The following is a 22,022-nucleotide window of genomic DNA, read 5'->3' as shown; positions in this document are numbered from 1 at the left end:
TTTAAAGTGCTGAAGAGTAGTTTATTTACTTTCTACCTGCCAGGACTCCCTTGTCAATAGACTTCTTTTCAGGGGCTTGCTCGTATGGTTCCCCATGTTTGAGTGGAAGAATCATTTCTCTGGCTCCTCCTCTGAAATAATACACTGACAGGAGTTCTTCCTTCATAAATACTGTGGAAGTGAGATGCCAGGAGCATACCAAAGTGGCCTATTGTTCCCTGCTCATATTTACCATCTGTTCCAGGGCATTCCACAGGACAGTCCTCAGAAGTAACCAGAACCATGTTAGTAGTAGCATTTTCTTTGAGGAAGAACAAACAAAATAGGTCACTCATAGATACACTGACCTCCATACTTTCTGTATGTATGAAGAAAAATTAATTTTAAATCTGATCTTTGCCATTAAATATTAAAACCGCTTAATTTTTCAAGCAATGAGATTTCAGGCAAGACCTATGTGGCCCAAGAAGAGAGAGGCTGAAATGTTCTAAAATTCCTTCATCTTCCCTGCTTACCTCCTGTTAATTCTTCACAAAATGTTCCAGCCAGCTCCCCCAAGAGATTCAAAATCCCAGTGGGTTGCTCAGACTCTTTCCCCTCTCCTCCCTCATTAGTCATCAAGCTACCAGGAGTTTGCATGGCAGTGGTAGAACGGTAATGGCAGCCGAGGCATAGCTGAGCCATGCAGCGTAAATACCCTCTGGTTTCAGGTGGGTTTGTACTGTGTTCAGCCCAGCTGTGCCTCGGCTACCAGCGCCACAGCCGTTTCACTGCTAGTTAGACTCGTGCTAGCTTGATGAGAGCTTGCATTAGTCTGTGCCCAAGAGAAAGGGAGTCTCACCCCTAACTTGTAGTGTCGACATAGCCTTAGATGTTCACTCAGCTCAAGCATGCACCATCTTGACCACTTTGATTTTCCAATAATTGCAACAACAACAAAAATATGAATATATGCAGGTGGAGGGGAACTAAAGCGCTGTCCAGAGTTCAGACTAAATATTAAAAATTAAGTCGGGCTAAAAAGCAAAGCCAGATTTAGATTTTTCTAAACCTATCATTTTTGCTCTCCTCTGGACTGTCTCCAGTTCGTCTACATCTTTCTTAGTGTGGCACCCAAACCTGGACACAAGCCTCCAGCTGAGGCCTCACCAGTATTCAGTAAAGCGGGACAATTATTTCTCACATGTTATATTTGACAGTCTTGAGTTTATCTTAAAAAAAAAAAAAAAGAAAAGAAAAAGAAAAAGCAGCAGTGATGTTAGCCTTTTTCACAACTGCATCTCATTGTTGGCTAATGTTCAATTGGTGATCCACTATAATCCCCAGATCCTTCTCTGCAGTACTATTGCCCCTCTCAACCACAGAAGTTGGTCCATTAAAAGATATTACCTCACCCACCTTGTCCCTTGTGTTGTTGCCTTGTCACTTACTCCCCATTTTGATTTTGTGCATTTGATTTTTCCTTCCTAAATGTAGTACTTTGCCCTTGTCTTTATTGAATTTCATTTTATTGATTTCAGACCAAACCTCCAGTTTATCAAGGTTGTTTTGAATTCTAACCCAGTCCTCCAAAGTACTTGCAACCTCTCCCAGCTTTGTGTCATTCATAAATTTTATAAGCATATTCTCCACAAAATTATCCATGTCATTAATGAAAATATTGAATAGTGCTGGTAATCAGGACAGACGCTTGCAAGACCCCTCTAGATACTCCCTCTAAGATTGACTGTAAATCACTGGTAACTACTCTTTAAGTATGGTCTTTGAACCAGTTGTGCACCCATCTTGTAGTAATTGCATCTGGACCACATTTCCCTAGTCTGGTTACGAGAATATCAAGTGGGACCATGTCAGAAGCTTTTCTAAACTTGAGATAAATCACATCTTCTGCTTTCCCACCCCCCATCTACTATGCCAGTAATCCGGTCAAAGTAGGAAATTTAGTTTGGTTTGGCATGATTTGTGATCGACAAATCCATATTGGCTGCTATTACCTGATTATCCTTTAGGTACTTATAAATAGTTTAATATTTTGTTCAAGTTTCCTTCCAGATACCGAAGTTAAGCCGACTGGTCTGTAAATCTCTGGGTCCTCTTTATTTCTCTTTTTAAAATTAGGTGTTATTGTCTGCCCTTCACCTGTCCTCTGTGACATCACTCATTACAGAACTAATCAAATAATGAAGTTCTAATTAACTTTTAACATTACTTTGGCCCACCACTGGTTTTTCCTTGTATTTCTTTTGATTGAGGAAATGCACAATATCAGTGCCAGGAGGTTGATGTGAACTAGCGTAGTCCTGTGGGCAGTAGTAATAGTCAGTTTTTGTTTGCTAGCATTGTGAGGAGGAAACTGAATCCTGTAATTCATTATGTAAACTGCTACAGCCCCGTATATTTTATTTTAGCATGTAATCCATCTGCAATAGAAGTGTCACCAAAGATGATGATGATGCTACTTATATTCCTGGTTGGTTGTTTTAAAATAAATAAACCAGCAAAACTACACCAAATCCAACTCAATGAGATGTGTTGTAGAATGTTCTCCCCCCTCCACCCACCCACCCCCCAAAAACTGTAAACCTTAAATTCAGTCTGCCCTAATGTAATTTTCCTGGTGTACTGTGCTATGTGTCCTGTATACAACATTACACAGCATTTTCATTCAACTTGGCATAGAAAGGTTGTTAAAAACATGCACAAGGACAGGTAGTATGAAATTAAACCAATGTTGAATGCCATTGTTGGCAAACAAGTTAATTACAAAGGAGTGGAATACAAATTGAATGTTCAAAAACTTCAAAAAACACACATTTTTGGTTAAGGTAAATAAATACTATTTCCGCGTGCTCTGATTTTATATACACTACTCTGTACACAATCATCAGCCAGTCACTAGTAACTTGTGCTGTATTACGTGAGACCCCGCAAGCATCCTTTTTTTGGGGGCTTTGCTGGTTCCCCATCTGCCATGAAGCCTTACCTTTAGGGTTGTCAGAAATTCATCAACACTGATACATGTTGTAATTTACAAATTTTTATGCACATGTGCTGCTTAGAAATGCATAATTTCTTCACGCTTACTGCAGCGACTGACAAAAGCTTTCTCTTCTGATTTCTCTTATTACATAATTTCAGTCGGTGGGTCAGTCGAAGTGCCACAACACAGCGCAGGAAAGATCGCCTTAGACAACATTCAGAACATATTGGACTGGACAATGATTTAAGAGAGGTAGGTGATATCTGCAGGCACCAGGGGGCTTAAGTCAAAGAACATAGACTTAACCAAAGTGTATTTTGCTGCCTTCTGCAATGTTTGTGCCATAAGGTTTTCATTCATCTTTGTGACCATTACATGATGTACATATAATTTATACATCTAGTATGTAATTTTAAGATGTTCAAAATTGTGTCCATGCACTGTAGAGATTTTGTATTTTCTAAATTGAACTGTAAAGCAGTGTATTAGTGTAGATTGTTTAAACTACTACCGTAGCTGAAAATTCGTAAATACCTATACTGCAAAATGCAAATGAAAGTCAGACTTAATATTTTACACCAATTTTTCCATCTTATAACAAATCAAAGTTTTAAAATACTAAACTCTGAGGCTCTGCATCGTAATAAAACAGACTTTTGCTAATATAGACCCCAATCCTACAACTATACTTATTCAGGCAGACCCATTTGTGTGGATGGAGTTGTCAGATTTGGGCCAGTAAAAATTATTTGAGTTTTTCAGATATGTTATGATAAACACTGACCACTTGGCGACAAAAAGGAGGAGGATTTATTGTAAGCGTTCTCTTTTGTGTTGCCTAGATTAGAAACTTTTACTAGTTAGCCCATTTAAAAGGGAAGTATTTGGTGTGGATTTATTTGGGGTTTTTTTGTTTTTTGTTTTAACTTGTATCCAAAGCTTGGAAACTTCCACACATCTTGTAAACCTCAATTACTTGTGTGCTTTTTCCTGTCTCTTCAGTTTCTCCTTTTGATTGTTTAAAAAAACATTTTCTGCCACATTTTTCACTGTGACTGTATTTCTTGTGCTATTTTTATCATTAGAAAAACAAACAAAAATCCACCAAGCCTTTATACTGTTTTGCCATTGGCCTTACTGAATAAGCTTTACCAGGGTTGCTCTTTGAAATTAAAATATTAAGTAAAATTGAATTCTTCAGTCGCAACTTTAAAATTCAGTTTCATTGAAACAAAGCAAAACAGCCTTTATAAAAGTTTGTTGCTATTTTTGTTAATGTGACTTTGTAAATATAGCTTTAAACATTGCATTGTATATATCTCAGCATAACCCTTTCAGTGCTTCATCAAGTATTTAATTTTTTCTTTCTTTTTTGTTGTTGTGGATCATATGCATGCTTGTTTTGCTTTGTCTCCTCTCTTTCCTTCGGGCTTTTCTGCCATTGGTATATCTGGCTCCTCTTAGCCATCGGAGGAGCTTTTGATTCATCAGAACTCAATGGCATTCTGGGAGTGGGATCAGGGGCCACCCCCTCCTGCACGACCTCCTAAAAAATCCTTCTCTGAATGCTGCCTGGTATGTTTTTTTTTGTTGTTTTGTTTTGGTTTTTTTGCTGAAAGCTGCTTTGAGTGGTCTTACTAGAATAAGGAATCACTCTTCAACATCACTTCAATCTCTCCTTTTTGTAGCACATACGCACACCCCTGCAGTTACTGAAGTGTGGTTACAGTCAGAAAAGTAACACTGAAAATGAAGTCATGGGATTTCATTTTAAGCCTCTGACTAAGTTTATGCTCCTAAAGTTGTTTTTTCATGGCTTAGGATCTCAAGTTCAAGCTGTGTCCTTCTGTGTTGTGATATTAGGCCACAAGTAAAGATTCGGCAGTGAAAGCTTAAGTAGTGATGGTAGTTGGCTGATACTGATGCACAGGCAGAATAGAATCCAGCTTGCTCTTTCTGTAGCAGACTTGCTCTTCTGTAGAACTTGCAGGACCAACAGAGTTAGCAGGATTAAAAATGTTTGTCGGTATGTAATACATTATGATTTGACGACATGCTAAGGAGTAGAGCTCAGTTGTCTAAATTTTTTCACTCTTCAGACTATGACCGCACTTTGATTTATTTTCTTTATCCTTTTCCCTTTAAAGAGAAGTTTTATATCTATCCCTGTTTAGTTATTCCCCTTTCACTGTTCTCATAATGTTTATTATTTTGGCACAAATTAGATGAAACTACTATTGTGAGGCTGCCAGATGTTGAACAGAATACTTTCATTTCGTTATTGCCTAAAACAACTTTTTAATGTTTTTATTCCTTTCTCATCTTATTTATGCATAACAATGTTTTGGGTTCAATTAGAGATGATGATAACCAGGCGTATGTGCGTAATAGCTCAGATCTATTGAACAGGCTGTGAGTTAACTTGTCCAAATTTTGCATTCTGCCATGATCTTCCAACATTTTTTTTTCATGCTCAAGCAATTTTGGTCAACTCACAGCAACACAAATTTTGGAATTTGTTTTCATTAAACTAATTTAAAATTATCTCCTCTCCAGACAGGGAAGGTCTGAAAGTGCTGCAGAAACAGTCCCTGTGCATTGTCTAGCTCTAAGTAAGCCCTGCAGCCCAATTAAACAGCAACACTATATATCTCTGAAGGAAGTACCATCCAGTCTTTCTGTGGGGCCTTAAGTGCAGACAGAATTAAGTGGATGAAAACAAGTGGGAAATTCTTGAATCTTGAGACAACACCTACCCATAGCAGGAGACAGTTCATTACAATATGGGGATATGAGCATCATACTTTTAAATTGTTTTATTCAACAGCATTCCAATAGAGTATCAAACTTGTAATCATCAGACCTATTTTTAAGTACTTGTCTGCTGAGTTTAACAACATTTTATTTAAAAAATGGGTGCCTAAAGTTAGGCTTCTAACTCCACATTTAAGCACCTACATCTGTGGTCTGACTTTTAGAAATGCTAAGCACATAGCGTGCTCTCTAGTGTGAATAAGTGTTCAGCACTTCTGAATATCAGACCACAGATTTAAATGAACTTTAGGCACTCATGTTTTTAAAACCTTGGCTTTACACTGTTTGTCTGTCTACCTTGCATTAATGCCATTTTCCAAAATGAGTCCAAAAATGGAGTTTTGTTTAAAACAAGTCTAAGAATTAATAAACTCCCCAGTGATTAAGAAAGCTTGTCAGTAAGGACAAGAGCCAGCTTGTCCCACATCTTTTTTTTCCTAAGCCAAAATTCTTTGAAATCAATGAGTCCAGCTTCCTTCCCCTTTCCACACACTTGTTTTTCTAGTTCTTTCAAAAGTATTTTTCATTCAACTTCATGCTAACTTCTTTAGATTATTCAGTGGGCTTTTTCATCCCTTTTACTCGTGAAAATCAAATAACAATGGAAAGAAATGTTTAATGCAGGTTTAGACTTTTATGCTGACTGAAACTATCACTTTGGCTAACTCTGTAGTAGCTGTAACTCTATAATAACTCTGTAGTAGCTGTAATACTAGCTAATAACACAATCCACGGGCTAGTTCTGTTTGACGTTTTGATTGCACATACCACACTGGAGTGAGTGAGTATGTATGTTTTTATTTATTTATTCCCCTCTCTCCCCCACCCCCACCCCTCTGTTGGCCTGTGGAGTGTTACACTTCTCCACTCCTATACGTAAAGCTTCAGATAAATCACTACAGTGCATAGATTTACATGCTGAGTCCTTTTTATATCCGTGCTTAGCTGTCAACAGTTAAGGAAGTCAGGGAATCTGTCGTGTCAGACTAATGCTAATTCTGTTTCTTTTAGAAATACATGCAAGAGGCAAGGAGTTTGGGGAAAAATTTAAGGCAACCCAAACTCTCTGATCTTTCTCCAGCTGTAATTGCTCAGACAAACTGGAAATTCGTGGAAGGGTTACTGAAAGAATGTCGCATGAAGGTAAGTGTTTTTTAAAAAAAACCATGTATGTTTTCCACCCTTCTATAAGCAGAATGAAAACCTCTTTGAGGAGGAGTTGCAGGAAAGATCCATAACAACCAAACTCCCATTGCTTTCACTGGTAGTTCTCTGCTTTGAGACCTCACAGAATCAGACCCTCAGTTGGTCCCCTGGTATGCAGGGCCAGATTAACCCATAGGCTACTAAGGCTATAGCCTTAGGCCCTCCTATTTTTAGGCCCTACTGGTCAGGAAGGGGCCACAGCAGGGGCTGGGTGAAGGGGAGCAAGCTTGCTCACGTACTCCTGCTGGAGCGCTCCTGCCAGCAGGAAAGGCAAAGCAGTTCCCTGTGGCTCGGCAGGAACTCAGCTCCCAGCCAGCTGGAAGCAGCAGACCCGTCTGAGTCTCCCCACGCTGCAGGAACATACTGTCAGGTATCCAGTTAACCCTGGTGACCGGACACTAAAAATCCGGTTACCACGGGAACCCGTGCCAGCCGTGGGTGTAGTTTCAGCAGGCATTGCCCCCCACCCGCCAGTTTCACCCACCCCGGATTTCTTTGGAGTTCTGCTTAGCTGTCAGGGAGGGAAGAAGCTCCCTCTGTCCCTCTCCTCGGCTGAGGCTGGCAAGCAGCTCCAGGACGCTGGGTCCTAGTGCCCATCACAGTCATCTTCTGTGTGTGCTGGGTCCCATCTCTGGACAACTGGTGAGTGCCTGTGTGTGGGCAGGGAGGGCAAAGGTGTGCCGGGGGCAAGAGGCAGTACCAGAGGGGTAGGATGGGAAGTTTGCACAGAGCCTGCACACAATCTATCCAGCTCCAGCCAAAATTATTGCCCTCCCATGTATAAGGAACCAATTCCCACACATTTGTAGGAAAAACAAAACATCCCATTCTGCTTACCAGTACTTTAACTTTTACAGTACCCCCCATCAAGGGGCTTCAGATTTATGATGCACTATGTTCAATATTGTATTGAACTGTAATAAAATCAAAGAAATCCAATTTTTTTCTGTGATGTATTTTTTGTACTGAGATGAAAGAACTTGGCTGCCTATACCTTATGCTCAGCCTAGTACAGAGGTGGGCAAACTACAGCCTGCGGGCCATATCAGGCCTGGCCCTTGAGCTCCTGGCTGGGGAGGCCAGCCCCCGGCCCCTCCCCTGCTGTTTCCCCTCCCCTGCAGCTTCTGCTTGCCTTGCCACCAGCGTTCTGGGTGGCGGGGCTGTGAACTCCTGCCGGGGAGGTGCTGCGAGAGGTGCTGGCCTGCCCTGGTGCTCTAGACTGGGAGGTGATGTGGCTCTACCCAGGCATCATGGCTCCAGCCAGGCATCGTGGCTGCCAGTCCTCGTGCTCTGAGTGGCATGGTAAGGGGGTGAGGAGCAGGGGCGTTGGATAAGGGGCATGGAGTCCTAGGGGGCAGTCGGGGATAGGGAGCAGGGCAGTTGGATAGGCATGGGAGTCCTGGGGGGCCTGTCAGGGGGTGGGTGTGTGGATGGGGTCAGGGGACAGGGAGCAGGAAGGGTTGGATAGGGGGTGGGGTCCTGGGGGGGTGGTTAGGGGCAGGCGGTCCCAGGAGGGGACAGTCAGGAGACAAGGAGCGGGGGTGGGGTAGATGGATCGGGGGCTCTGAGGGAGGCAGTCCGGGGTGGGAAGTGGGAGGGGGCTGATAGGGGACAGGGGCCAGGCTGTTTTGGGAGGCACAGCCTTCCCTACCCGGCCCTCCATACAGTTTTGGAACCCCAATGTGGCGCTCAGGCCAAAAAGTTTGTCCAACTCTGGCCTAGTTCCATAGACCAACACATCTTCGTACTTTTAAGGGGTGGCAAAAGCACTGGAGGAAGCTCAACACACAATGTTGTAGGTTTCTCCCTCCCCTCTTCAAGGATTTTAAATCCACTTCTTAGCAGGATGTGATAGAAAGACTGGCTGATTAGGCTAAAGGTGGGTTCTGTCCATTTGCTGGTTACCTAGCACTTCAATCCATCATAAAAGTACCTCACATTTGATTTCTTTTGAGTTTCATTCCAAAAACTTAAAGCTAAATAAACCTGAAGTTAATCCTAATTTTTCTGCCCCAACTCAAACTAACTTCTCTCCCAAGTGGAAAATGTTGGGTGAGCATGGAATATGTGTGATTTGAGAGGGGAATGAGAACACAGGCCAATTCCTGCTGACAGTTACACCTGTGTAGCCTTGTTGACTTCAGGGAAAACAGATTTTTGCACAAGAATAGATTTTGGTCCCTTCTGCTTTTTCACATCTGGTATAAGCAGAATCTCATTAACTTTCCTCCCCTAAACTCTGAGCACTTTAAGGGGAAAAAAAATAAGCAAGGTCTGCTTCATTTACACATGCAAATGAAACAGGAAGTTCTCCCTTCATTCTACACCAGCCTTAAACACCCAGACCTGATGTAATCAGGGTGTCACTACAGCAGCCTTGGTTGGATGGTTCTTTTGAAAGATCCTTAATGGTTCTTTTAAGATGCTGATTTTCAATGAAGTCTTTTTGTTCAGAAGGACAGAGAACACGAAGGAATAGCTCAGTTTTGTCAACTCCTAGTCATTCAAAAGGTGAAAGTCTTTAAATTAAGTTTGTTTAATGTTTGTCTAGTGATTTTGAAGAGCTAACATAGTACAGAAGTGCTAAATATTGTGACTGGGCAACCATCTAACGATTTGTGTCACTTCTAGCTGTTACCTTTTTCTTACGGACAGCTTAAAACAAACACAAACAAACTGTGGGGGCCTGGTGTACAGAGAATTCATGTTTTAAAAATGCTCATGTCAGAGCGCTCATCACAAATTCTCGAATAGTGTGATGGGGCAAGGCCAGATGGCTATAGAAAAGTAGTGGGAGATAGATATATTAGCTCCAGGATAAACAAATCCCTGGTACCAGGATAAGTGAAACGGCAGCTGCTCCAGGTCAATTAAGACACCTGGGGCCAGTTAAGAACTTTCCAGAATGCAGGGAGAATGCTTGGTTGATTGGGACACCTGAAGCCAATCAGGGGCTGGCTGAAACTAGTTAAAAGCCTCCCAGTCAGTCAGGTGGGTGTGCATGTCAGGAGCTGTGGGAGGAAGTTGTGCTGTTGGAGAGGCTGAGTAGTACACACCATATCAGGCACACGGAAGGAGGCCCTGAGGTAAGGGTGAAGTGGAGTAAGGGCTGTTGTGGGGGACGTAGCCCAGGGAATTGTACATGTCATGTTTCTAAAAGATCAGCTACCATAGCTGATACTATTTGGGTCCCTGGGCTGGAGCCGGGAGTAGAGGGTGGGCCCGGGCCCCCACCTTTGCCCCCTGATTAATTGCTGAGACTGGGAGACCACAGAGACTGTGCAAGGAAGGATAACTTCTCCTCACCTCCCTTGCTGGCTTATGATGAAAATGGCTCAGTAGACTGTGACCCTTGTCTCTAGAGAAAGAAGGGTTACGTGGAGGGTCACAGTGAGCCTCTGAGGCTCGCAAAATCCACCAGGAAACACGGGACCCACGGAGGCAAGGACAGAGCTTTGTCACAATAGACAATACTTAGTCCTGCCATGAGTGCAGGGAACCAGACTAGATGGCTTCTTGAGGTCCATTCCAGTCCTATGATTCTAATTGTGGAAGAGCTTGGTGACAGAATGGCCTGATATGGTGAATCTGTGGAGATTAACTACACAAACTGGGTATCATCCCACAAATAATATTTGGGTTCACTGTGAAAACAGTAATTCATTGTCCTCAGCCAGTGCAACACTGGGAGGCAGCTTTCAGAGCAAGGCAGCCTAAAATACAATGCCACCCAATGTAATTTTCCCACTATTGCTTCCTCTACTACAGTGGGTTTTACACCTGAGTGATTTTCTTTTATATAATAAAAGCTGGCTGCCTCCCAGATTGCAGACAGAGTGAGACAGGCTATATGGTGTAGAGGCCATAGTTTGGGGGAAACACCTACAGGGCTTGGCTTTGCACTGTGCCATTTGGAGAGCTGAGGGTAGAAGCACAAGGTTGAAAGAGGTGAGTAGGATGGGGAATGTTTCAGTGTTCATCCTTCTTCAGATGAGCACTCTACTACCTAGGATGGCTAAGAGAAGGACAGGGTAGCATCCCTCTTGGTACCTCTTACTCAAAAGTATCTGTTTGTTCTACTCCCACTCAATTCTTCAAACTTGTTAATTTTACATAAATAAATAATATGTAAATACGTACGTAGATAAATGTTTGACATTTTATTTTTTCGCAATATATAATTCATACTTAGGCCCTTCCCTCCCATTAGGCTTAGGCCCCTCATAACCTTAAATCCGGCCCTGCTGGTATGCCAGAGATAGTTACCGGGCAGAGGACCCTCTCCCTTGGTATGTCCAGCTACTAAATTGCATTAAAAGAAATACATTTCTTTTCCAGGCATGTTGTAGAGATTTTATGGCATTGGGAATGGGGGAGAAGAGGTGGTATGCGTGATTGCAAATTGGAAAGAAGGTGTTCATATAAACTCTATTAAAATGTTCACACACTGACAAGGTTTTGGGAGCCTCTACCAAAAAGGAGCAGTCCACAGAGTGTAGTGACCATTGTGTATGCTACCCATGAAGTCCTTGTTTCCAGTATAGAGCACCTCTTCCATGAACAATAGAAAAGCCCTCCTGTGTAGCTGAAGAAACACAATTTGTTGATGTCTAAGTATAATTGCATCAGTCGTAGTTTATGCAGTATCAAATTCCTTATGTTATACATTATATAGAAACTTATCTAAAATTAATATTATTTTGACTATAGACATTTTGTAATCAGAATTGATGTTTCCGTGGCCAGAATTCAAGGGATACTGGATGATTTTAAGCCAGTAGATGCACTCCTGAAAGTTTACTAATCTGTATATTTCACAGCTTGCTGGATATATACTCTGTAAATCTTGCTGTTTTATAGACTAAACGTATGTTGGTAGAGAAGATGGGCCATGAAGCAGTAGAGCTGGGACATGGAGAGGCCAACATAACAGGACTGGAGGAAAATACATTGATTGCTAGTCTTTGTGACCTGTTGGAAAGGATTTGGAGCCATGGTCTACAAGTCAAACAGGTTGGTAACTTGAAACTTGGTCAGGAAAAAGCACATGTACACAATACCATTTTGCACATATTAAAAGTATTTCCTATAATCCATCCCTTTAAACTACTACTTAGCTATATCATTTCTCAATAGACCTGAGGGTATCTAAATGCTTCAAGGCGCAGCTATTCATTTCCTAAACTTTTTGTGAGGCTTTCAAGAGACGCCTTTCCACAAATTGTAATAATAAAATAGTTTTTTCCATCCTCGAGCAGTGAAGGACTGGGGAGGGAACACTGAGGAGAAAAACAATGGATACAGAGAAAGCTTCATGATCACAGGAAATTACTTGTTCTGTGAGGTGGTCCTTTCCTGTTCGGTTGGTTTCTTTGCTCAAGAACAAAGAATTGAAGCAAGAACCCAAAGTTACGTTCTGGATTCACTAAATCACCAGGCTCTAATCCAGTATCTAGCTTTTTAATTTGGCTCCTTTCTCATTTATTTTAAACTTCTCCTATATGTTCTATTTTCAGGGGAAATCTGCTTTGTGGTCCCATTTGCTTCAGTACCAGGAAAGGGAAGAGAAGCAAGAACATATGACAGAGTCCCCAGGTGAGTATTCAGGAGTTTGCTTTCCATATATGGTCTCTAAGATTCAGCAGTAAGCAATCTTGGTTCTGGTTGGCCTAAGGCTGCAGAACTTTGTGGTGGATTTTATTTTGTATTTTCAATGTCCGTGATACTGACATCACACTTGTAATTTGAGTTCTTTCAAATATTTGATCTCTAGACTAAACAGATGGCTTATTTGCATCAAATGATGCCATAACTATTACCATCTTCAGGAAAACGATGGCATGTGTCATTTTGCTTAGTTTCTTCCATTTAAACTCTGACTAAGCTGCAACTAAGGTATGAAAAGTCGGTATGTTTTCTGAAGTGGTTTACAGAAATGTAGGGCTGAAAGGCACCTCAAGAGGTCAAGTGCAGCCCCTTCCTCTGAGGCAGGACCAAGTATACCTAGACCATTTCTGACAATAAGGAGCATTTTGTAAATACTAGACAATATTACAGTGTGCCAGACTTCAGTTGCGTCCAGTTGGATTTATTGAAGACATGAGGCCCAACTTGAGGCTGCAAATCTTCCATCAGTGAGAATGGTCTGTCTTTTATAGCATTCCTCAAATAAACAGATGTACAAATTTTTATTGTTATCTTCTATAAAATATTTAGAAGTCTTTAATGGATTTGTACAAAAAAAGATTTAAGCTGTTGAAACTTCAGTGCAAACATTCAAGATGCTTTCCTTGCATCAATAACCTGCTGGTTACCCATCCTCACTTGAAGATTGAGTGTATTCAGGATACACAAAGGACAGACTTTGCTCTTCTAGGATCATCAGGCTGTGATGAAACTTATTGGCCAAGAACATACCAAGTGTATGACTGAGCTTTTAACGGATAGGAGACAGATTTTGTAGACTATTTCCAGAAATGTAAGTTAGTCTTAGGAAGAGGGAATTTTGTGCATCACTTCTGAGATCTAGGTATATCAGGGCATATAAACAGGAACATTAATCTGGGCTCTCATGTGTAATGGAATTATTTTTTATAAATTTGGTATTCATGCTTATTAATCTAGATCATTATTCTTCAGACAGCAAGGTTTGAATTCCATGGCATGTGGCCTATACAAGCAATCTCAAGCTTGGAGGGAGTGAAGTGAACACTGCATTCAGTAGTTACATAGAACTGATCCTCGCTCATTGGCCCAGGCTCTAAGTTCATGCCTAGTGGGAATTCCCTTTGGTTTGGCATTCTAAAACCATTAAACTACTTTAATGTAAAGTAATGCATGATTCTTTTGGTATGGCAGTGAACTCCCCTGCACTGCAGCTGTTGCTCAGCATTGTTTCTGTAAGACTTTCAGCTGAATTAGATGGTCTTCCTGATTTGCCTCCGATTTTGTTTTTTTAATATATCAGATGTCCCTGGGTATTTCCAGTTTATGCTGATAGCAGTGTTTATGTCAGGAGTTAATTGAGGATTGTGTCTTGGACAGACATAAGGTATTTCACAAAATTCAGTGCAGTCATAATGGCATACTTACACCAAATGAGTGTGTGTGAATCTTTCCTCTCTCTCAGCAATTGGCTAATCAAGGAGAGCGTTTTGGAAAGGATTCAGCACTTTCTCAATGCCCTCATTCAGAGTTCTTGCTGAAATCCCAATAGTAGGATTTGAGAGAACTCAGCATCTCACGGGATCAGGCCCCAAGTATATATCTATGGATAAACTGATGTTTTGAGTCATGACAGCTTTGTAATAAGCATCAGTGACCAGGGACATGTCATCCTGCATTGCAAGCCCCAGAATTAAAATGTGGTCCAACTGGTGGCCCCTGAGATGATTCCATTTGGCCCTAGAACTTGCATGGGGATACCATTTTGTAGAACAAAATAGCATCTTCTGCACAGTGTGACCTTGCACACACTGTGTGCGCAAGATCATGCTGCATGGAGGACACTGTTTTGTGGAATGTCACTAAAAAGGCATGTAAGTGTAGAATTGAATACATAATGGCAAGTCCCCTTAAAACTTTATGTAAGCGAAGAGGGAAACTTCTCTTTTGCATGAGTGAGTGATTCAGTGATCATTAATGAGACATTATATCTTTGTACATTTCTGGCAGATGATTAATTTATGTGTGCCATAGATGATTAGCATAGCTCTTTGAGGTTTGCATTCTCATACCATGTATCTACTAAAATTACACACATGTGGCTAAGATCTATTAGATTATAGCTATATGGAAACATTTGTTGAGTTCTTAAGGTGAATTAACTAAGTGCATTTCTGTATGAAGAACTGAAAAAAGGCATGCAAGTGTAGAACTGAGTTGTCCATGGTAGACCAGAGCTAGCGGCTCAAACCCTTCATCAGGGTGGGAAGTTTATATCTGTAATCTAAGATGTAGTTGCATGTCTCATTAATAATGTCACCGCATGCCACTGTCTATGACTAATGGACAGCCACTAAGTAATCTGACTGGCAAGCATAAATTCCAGAGTGCAAAATATGTAATGGCAAAGTCAGATTATAATACTAGAGTGCAGAAATGCTTGACAGTCTCAATATCTAATATGCTAGTTTTACTTCCTCTAAATTTATCAAATGGGTTTCAGATTGAGATTTCAGTAAAAATAGTTTTATCAAGTGTGAAGGCCTTATGGAACAGATTTACTTCTATGTATTTCATATGCAAAGAAGGATGCATTTGATGAATCATCTGAAGTCTCCAAGTTTAGCCCTGAATTAGCTAAAGGAAAAAGGGACCTAGATTATGTATTAATGTGGAGGCAGACAAACTGAAAAACACTTTGCCTGGCAGTATTCCTGAAACTGCATGTAACTGTTGTAGTTCTCAGTGTTGTATGATTTCTTCTACAGATGTGTAGATGAATGTGTGACGGGTTGGATCACAGAAACCCCCTTGGGGCTGCCAACTGATGTGCCAAGACTACTTCTGCCCCTGCTTTCCCTGCCAGCTTGGGACTTCAGCACTCTGTCTTGTGGAGCCAGACACACCAGTCTGCTCCAACACAGACCCAGGGTCTGAACCACATGCCCTAAAGCTGCGGACTTAACTGAAAGCAAGTTAAGAAGTGTTCCTGTCTTTAACACTCAGATGCCCAACTCCCAATGGGGTCCAAACCCCAATAAATCAGTTTTACCCTGTATAAAGCTTATACAGGGTAAACTCCTAAATTGTTCGCCCTCTATAACACTGATAGAGAGACATGCACGGCTGTTTGTCTCCCCCCTCCACCCCCCCCCCCCCGGTATTAATAGATACTCTGGGTTAATTAATGAATAAAAAGTGATTTTATTAAATACAGAAAGTAGGATTTAAGTGGTTCCAAGTAGTAACAGACAGAACAAAGTGAATTACCAAGCAAAATAAAAACACACGAGTCTAAGTCTAGTACAGTAATAAAACTGAATACAGATTAAAATCTCATCCTCAGAGATATTTCAACAAGTTTCTTCCACAGACTGGATGCCTTCCTAGTCTGGGCACAATCCTTTCGCCTGGTACAGCCCTTGTTCCAGCTCAGGTGGTAGTTATGGGGTGGCCATCATGAGAAATCCCCTTTGTTCTGTTCCACCTACTTATATATCTTTTGCATAAGGTGGGCATCTTTCGTCCCTCTGGGTTCCCACCCCTCCTTCTCAATGGAAAAGCACCAGGTTAAAGATGGATTTCAGTTCAGGTAACATGATCACATGTCACTTCATTATCCACTTGCCAGCCCACACTATACAGGAAGACTTACAAGTAAAACAGAGCAATCTACAGTCAATTGTCCTGGTTAATGGGAGCCATTAAGATTCCAAACCACCATTAATGGCCCACACTTTGCATAACTACAATAGGACCTCAAAGTTATATTTCATATTTCTAGTTTCAGATACAAGTGATACATTTATACAAATGGGATGACCACCAGACTCAGTAGATTATAAGCTTTGTAATGATACCTTACAAGAGACCTTTTGCATGAAGCATATTCCAGTTACTTTATATTCACTCATTAGCATATTTTTATAAAATCATATAGAGTGCAACGTCACAGAATGTACTGCAAACTACTGTAATTTTTTATTCTTTTAATTTTATGTATTTTTTTTTCTATACAGTTGCTCTTGGCCCGGAAAGAAGGAAATCTGACACAGGAATTACATTACCTACACTGAGAGTCTCACTTATTCATGATATGAGGTACAGTATTTTACTCTTAAAGCATTTATTATGGCTTTCATAAGGAGCATTACACAGAGATTCCCATTAACACAAATGCTTCGGATTTATTCAGGTTGAGCAGAATACATCATTCTTCTTCTATGTAAGGACCACATACTCCAATCCATGTGGTTTACCTCTTAATACATTTTATAAAACCTTTAGTTTTGCACGCTGCTTTGATTTACTTCAGCTAAAAGGTCATGAAAAGAAAATTTGTACACAGTATTGGAAATGGTTATTGCTGATATATTTTTTGCTACCTAAAAGTATTTTAATTTTAAGTAGAGTTGCGGAAATACCTGGTACGATATTTTATTTGTTGAAACAGGAAAACCTAAGTTCGCCAAGGAAAAACAGAAAAATTAGAATCCAGATGGACATAAAAATCTGCCAACAATGGCTGAGCTATATTCGTTTCTAAATGGATATTTCATCAAAAATTGCTATTCAAATGGTAATAGGACCTTGAAAACATACATCAAGCAAGCACATATTTTAGTGGTTGCTCTCAGTGAAATATTATTCCTGACATGTGGATTTATCTGTAGGTTAGGGTACAGAAAGCTATATAATATCTGCTGTGTTTTTTGAGATGCACCATATAACATTTATAAGACAAATGTTTTATTACAAAATTAATCAGCTGATAGAAAATTACTACTACTGTTGTTTTATATACTGACGGCCCAGAGGAACTTAAATCATGTTAAGTAATTTGGGGGCTTAGATGACTCGGGGATCAGTAATGAGATTTAAGACTTTTCACTGCTAGGTCACTAGTTCAATTTCAATTCAGGTTGGTAGTGACCAAAAGTTGTTACCATCTAATAGCAATTGGTCTCATCATCTCCCCTACGAACAAATATTCATATCATCAATAATGCCATTACTACTACTAACTAGCAACCTTGTTAATGTTTTTGTGTTCAGAAAGGTCAGTGGATGAATGGGCCACAGAGACTTCTACCATCTCAAATGTGAATGTGCTCCCTCCAGACCAGAGTTCAGGCACACTGACATAGACCATATGGAGGTACAGCTTAGTAGCTTCCATGCTTGCTGTCTACACTGTACCTATTCTGTGACTAAAGGGCTTCAGTCTCCAGGGCTCTCAAGCCATCATCTTTCAAAGATGCAGAATTTACATACCCTGTGTTCATGCACATGTTTGGTGTGAACCGTGAACACTTCAACGATAGCTTCAGATCCAGAGAGATCCCCTCTGCAGATGAGACAGTAGTGTTGACTCCATGGCTCATTCAGTCTTTGGCTTCTCTGAAGACACTGTCAACCAAGTTGCTAGTTACTGCCATTTGTGTGGGGGGGGAGGGTTGTGATGTGGCCATCTGTCAGTGGGACAAGGATGGAAACTAAATAACTGTGTGTGTGTACAATTGACAAAGCACACGTGTCTTTTTTTACAACTAAACCAGTTCAGCTGCTCTGGGCTTTTTGGTTTGTGTGGTGTTTTTGTTTTGTTTGTTTGTTTGTTTTTGAGACTCTTGTGTTACTGCATATGTTGGTGACTTTTAATTGCTCAGTGGATTAATTTATTTTTTCTCTGGAGAGATCAAGAGTCAAAGTAAATTTTATATCCCTAGTAATCAGTAATGTCATCACTTTAACAGGGGATAGTTCTGACCAAATGGATGAATAACCAAGATGACAAAGAGAGAGTTCTTTCTAACAAAAGTAGATCGTTCTAACATGACTTATCATTTGTTGCCATGAGGACTCAGTTGCTGCTTGTACATTTTTTTTTTTTTTAAAGGGATCTCAGGATGGTACTGGGTTGTGAATTTCTACTGGAATCCTACTTTCTGCTCCTGGTGGATTACCACCTCTCCAAATCATTGCTTAGAAGGAAGTAGTAAAAGGTCATTCAATTTAGTTGTTGGACTGTTGGTCTTAAAACTGTCCCTTTTCTTCTGGAAGGCTTGCTGATTGACTGATCTTTGGCAGGTCAGTTGCTCTTCTAAATCATCAACCAGTCAGCAAGTCCTGAAAATTAGCCCAGCAGTGGCTACCACATGTCTTTTATGTTACTGAAAGAACTTTAAATCCATGCCACTGGTGTTTGGCTCAAGGATTTGTATAGATTGTACACTTGAAAAACATACAGCCTAGCTAAAATATAAAAAGGCTCAGTAATCAATATCAATGTTAACAAACGCAAACTGTAATAAGTAAAATAGAACGTTTGTGGACTTTGCAAATGAAATTGGCAGCAACGGTGGGAATCTGACTAGCTCTTACAACTTATTAAAAATCAGTTTAAAAACGGGGATATATGTACAGCATTGCCCAGCATAAATACTGATTCCCATTATTGTCAGAAAAACACTGAACAGAAGATTTACTGTGAAGATATTGGTAATGGCTTCTAACCTACTCAGTAACATTTCAGAAACAAAAGCTACTCTTTCACACTAATTTTGGTTTACTATAAATCAACTGGTGGCAGTGGTACAGCCTATACTCCCCAACTCAGATGAGGTCTTATAGTGGGCTAGGTGCTGTACACACACAGAGAGAGACTCCTTCCCCTGCAGAGCTTACAGTCTAAGCAGACAAAAGAAAGGGTGGAAAGGTAAAGAGAAGCAAACTGAGGTGAAGAGACTTGCCCAAGGTATCACAGCAGGGCAGCGGCAGAGCTGGGAAAAGAGACCACAGCTCCTGACTCTCAATCCAGCAGCCTATTCTTTAGAGACCATCCCTACCAGATACTTGGACAATTCTCTATATATCAGGCAAGAATGGTGTATAGGTTTTTTGTAAAGCAAAATACAGTAGAAAATTGCTTTTTGCTTTGTCTCCCTATTACGTTTAAAGCACAACTTTGTGTCAGGGAGGCAGTGGGCACAATATTGGACATACGCAAGAACTATCACCTTGTTCAAAGTGATAGAAAGCAAGGCTGAATCATTGTAAGATGTTTACATAACCTTATAACTATCAAAACAGGCAATACTTAGGGCACTGCTTAATCTATTTACTATTAGTAGATTTAGGCCACGTCTACGCTACAGACCTCTATCGGTATGACTACATCGCTCAGTGGTGTGAAAAATCCACACCTGAGTGATGGGAGTGATACTGACCAACCTCCCTGTGTAGACAGAGCTATGTTGATGGCAGAGCTTTTCCTGTCGACATAGCTACTGCCTCTTGGGGAGCTGGATTAACTGTGTCCACGAGAGAAGCTCTCCCATCAGCATAGCAGCGTCTTCACTGAAGTGCTACAACCGCGCAGCTCCACCGCTGTATGTGAAGACAAACCCTTCATGCCACATGACACTCAGTAGTACTTCAACCATGATCCATCCTTTTGATGTCACCATAAACCTTTGTGTGTAGTTAAACCGTTAATCACATCTTCACACCTCTCTTATGGTGGGAGGAAAACATGCTGGAGGGTTATGTACGTTAGATTCAATTTATCATCCAGACTTTAGCTTGTGGTATGACCAGATCTATGTGTGAATATTCATGGGGGTACAGAAGTTGAAGGGGGCATTTTGCTTCAATTATTTTTCCCATGGAATAGGAAGTGATCACGTGATTCAAGCAGTGTAGCTAGGACATGCTTTCATTAGTCAACTCTGCCACCATTTGGAAAACACACATCCTGCGTGCAGCGTTCACCATGCTGCCTCGTATGCCTGAAATAACCTGCCTAGTCTTGTACAACACGCAGGCTTCCGTTTCAAGTCTCTTGTGCTTCAACTGCTTCCAGTAGTCATTGACTCCTTCCATGTTTGCCAACTTAACAGAACTCCATGTTTGCCAACTTAACAGAGCTACATTTAGACAAACCTATGTCAGCATCCATACTGTGACAGACGTGAACATGACATGTTGATACAAAAACAAGTAACCTTATTACTTTATATGGTGTCAGTCTACCTCCTGTTCAGCGTTCCCATTCCTTTATCGGTCCTCTTATTTCTAGGTGGCATATCAAGTTGTCTAACTTGGAACACAAACCCCTCTCTACACAGGCACATCTTTTTTTCTTTTGCTTGTAAAGCACCATACGCACCAAATGTACTGTAAATATTCCCTGCCCTCTAACATTACTGCAGTGAAACGAGACCAGGTGAGTGAGGTAATGTCTTCTATTGGACCAACTTCTGTTATTACTTCACCCACCTTGTCTCCAATATCCTGGGACCAATATGGCTACAACAACACTGCATACAAGTAGAGAAACAAGTTAACTATGTACTGTAGGTAAGATGAAATGTGTTGTTTTGACTAAACTACGTGATCTCATCACTGGAGAGTGTTCTCAATAGTCACCTGGTAATTCATGTTGCTACTACTGTTTTGCCAGAGAAATGCAGTTAGCTAACACCCGACTACATCTTGCTTTTATATGGACAGGGAAACACTCTGCAAGACGCTTTGGTTTGCTTCTATCTGTAAATTGGTGGCAGCCCTCCAGGAAAGCCATCATCGTGTCATCTTTTTATCCTCTTTGCTATTGCACTTTTCTGACACCAGCACTCTGACTGAAGTCACCTGAAACATCAAAAGGTTGGTTTGAACTGGCAGTAAGTCAGAGCAGTCCCTGACACCTCAAATGAAAACGTTCCCTTCGGAGGAACTGCCTGGCACAGTCACCTCAACCTCCAAGCTTCCTTGTCCCCTACAGGCTTTCAAACTTTACTACATGAGTGAGACGCACTGGAGTACAGCAAGACAGTAAATGAAGTCATTTGCTGTGTTTTTAAGTGCTACCTGGGTGTCTTTATATTGTATCATCTCCACTTCAATTTCAAAGTTCCTTAAGTTTCCTTCCTTCCCCCACCCCAAATGTATGAGTATTCATGACGCAAAGCACTGCCGATGCATCTCAATCCAGACCAGGAAAGCCTCTTTTTGTTGTCAGTAGCTGAACCGCTTTAGGAAAAAAGGACTACAATTTATACCAGGCTGTGGGATGTTTAGAGTTACCTCTTGACTGGTTTTCAACTAGAGCTATTGCACACCACATTACAACAGATGAACACCATGCAGTCATTTGCTTGACTGTTGTCCCATGAGGTCAGTTTATACCACTGTACCAGAACCAGACAGCTATGATTTACAGAAGGAGAATAAATTAAGGTTTAGGGACATATCTATTTGAATTTTCTCTTCAGAAAAGAATATATTCTATTTAGTGTTTCATATTAGAGGCAATTTAAAGTGAGCACTAAAAAAGAGATTCTGTGCTATGATCTTCTCA

At 40.9% G+C, this 22,022-nt stretch overlaps 1 protein-coding gene across 5 annotated transcripts in view; it reads left to right on the top strand.

Moving 5' to 3' along the window:
- DENND5B (DENN domain containing 5B) overlaps nt 1–22,022 on the top strand; it is a 161,585-nt gene that overhangs the window by 111,069 nt on the left and 28,494 nt on the right. For 4 of the 5 annotated variants that reach the window (XM_073321423.1, XM_073321415.1, XM_073321452.1 and 1 more), the window contains 5 exons: nt 3,139–3,232; nt 6,806–6,937; nt 11,861–12,013; nt 12,517–12,595; nt 16,684–16,765. In XM_073321423.1, the coding sequence (XP_073177524.1) occupies nt 3,139–3,232; nt 6,806–6,937; nt 11,861–12,013; nt 12,517–12,595; nt 16,684–16,765 (540 nt within the window). Of the gene's footprint in view, nt 1–3,138; nt 3,233–6,805; nt 6,938–11,860; nt 12,014–12,516; nt 12,596–16,683; nt 16,766–17,719; nt 18,646–22,022 lie in introns of those variants that run through there. The other variant, XM_073321433.1, reaches the window with a different exon arrangement.

Source organism: Lepidochelys kempii, chromosome 1, assembly GCF_965140265.1.
Source record: "Lepidochelys kempii isolate rLepKem1 chromosome 1, rLepKem1.hap2, whole genome shotgun sequence".
Taxonomy (NCBI): Eukaryota; Metazoa; Chordata; order Testudines; family Cheloniidae; genus Lepidochelys; species Lepidochelys kempii.
Note: the sequence above shows the minus strand (reverse complement) of the source record. Positions and strands in the feature narration are given on the sequence as shown.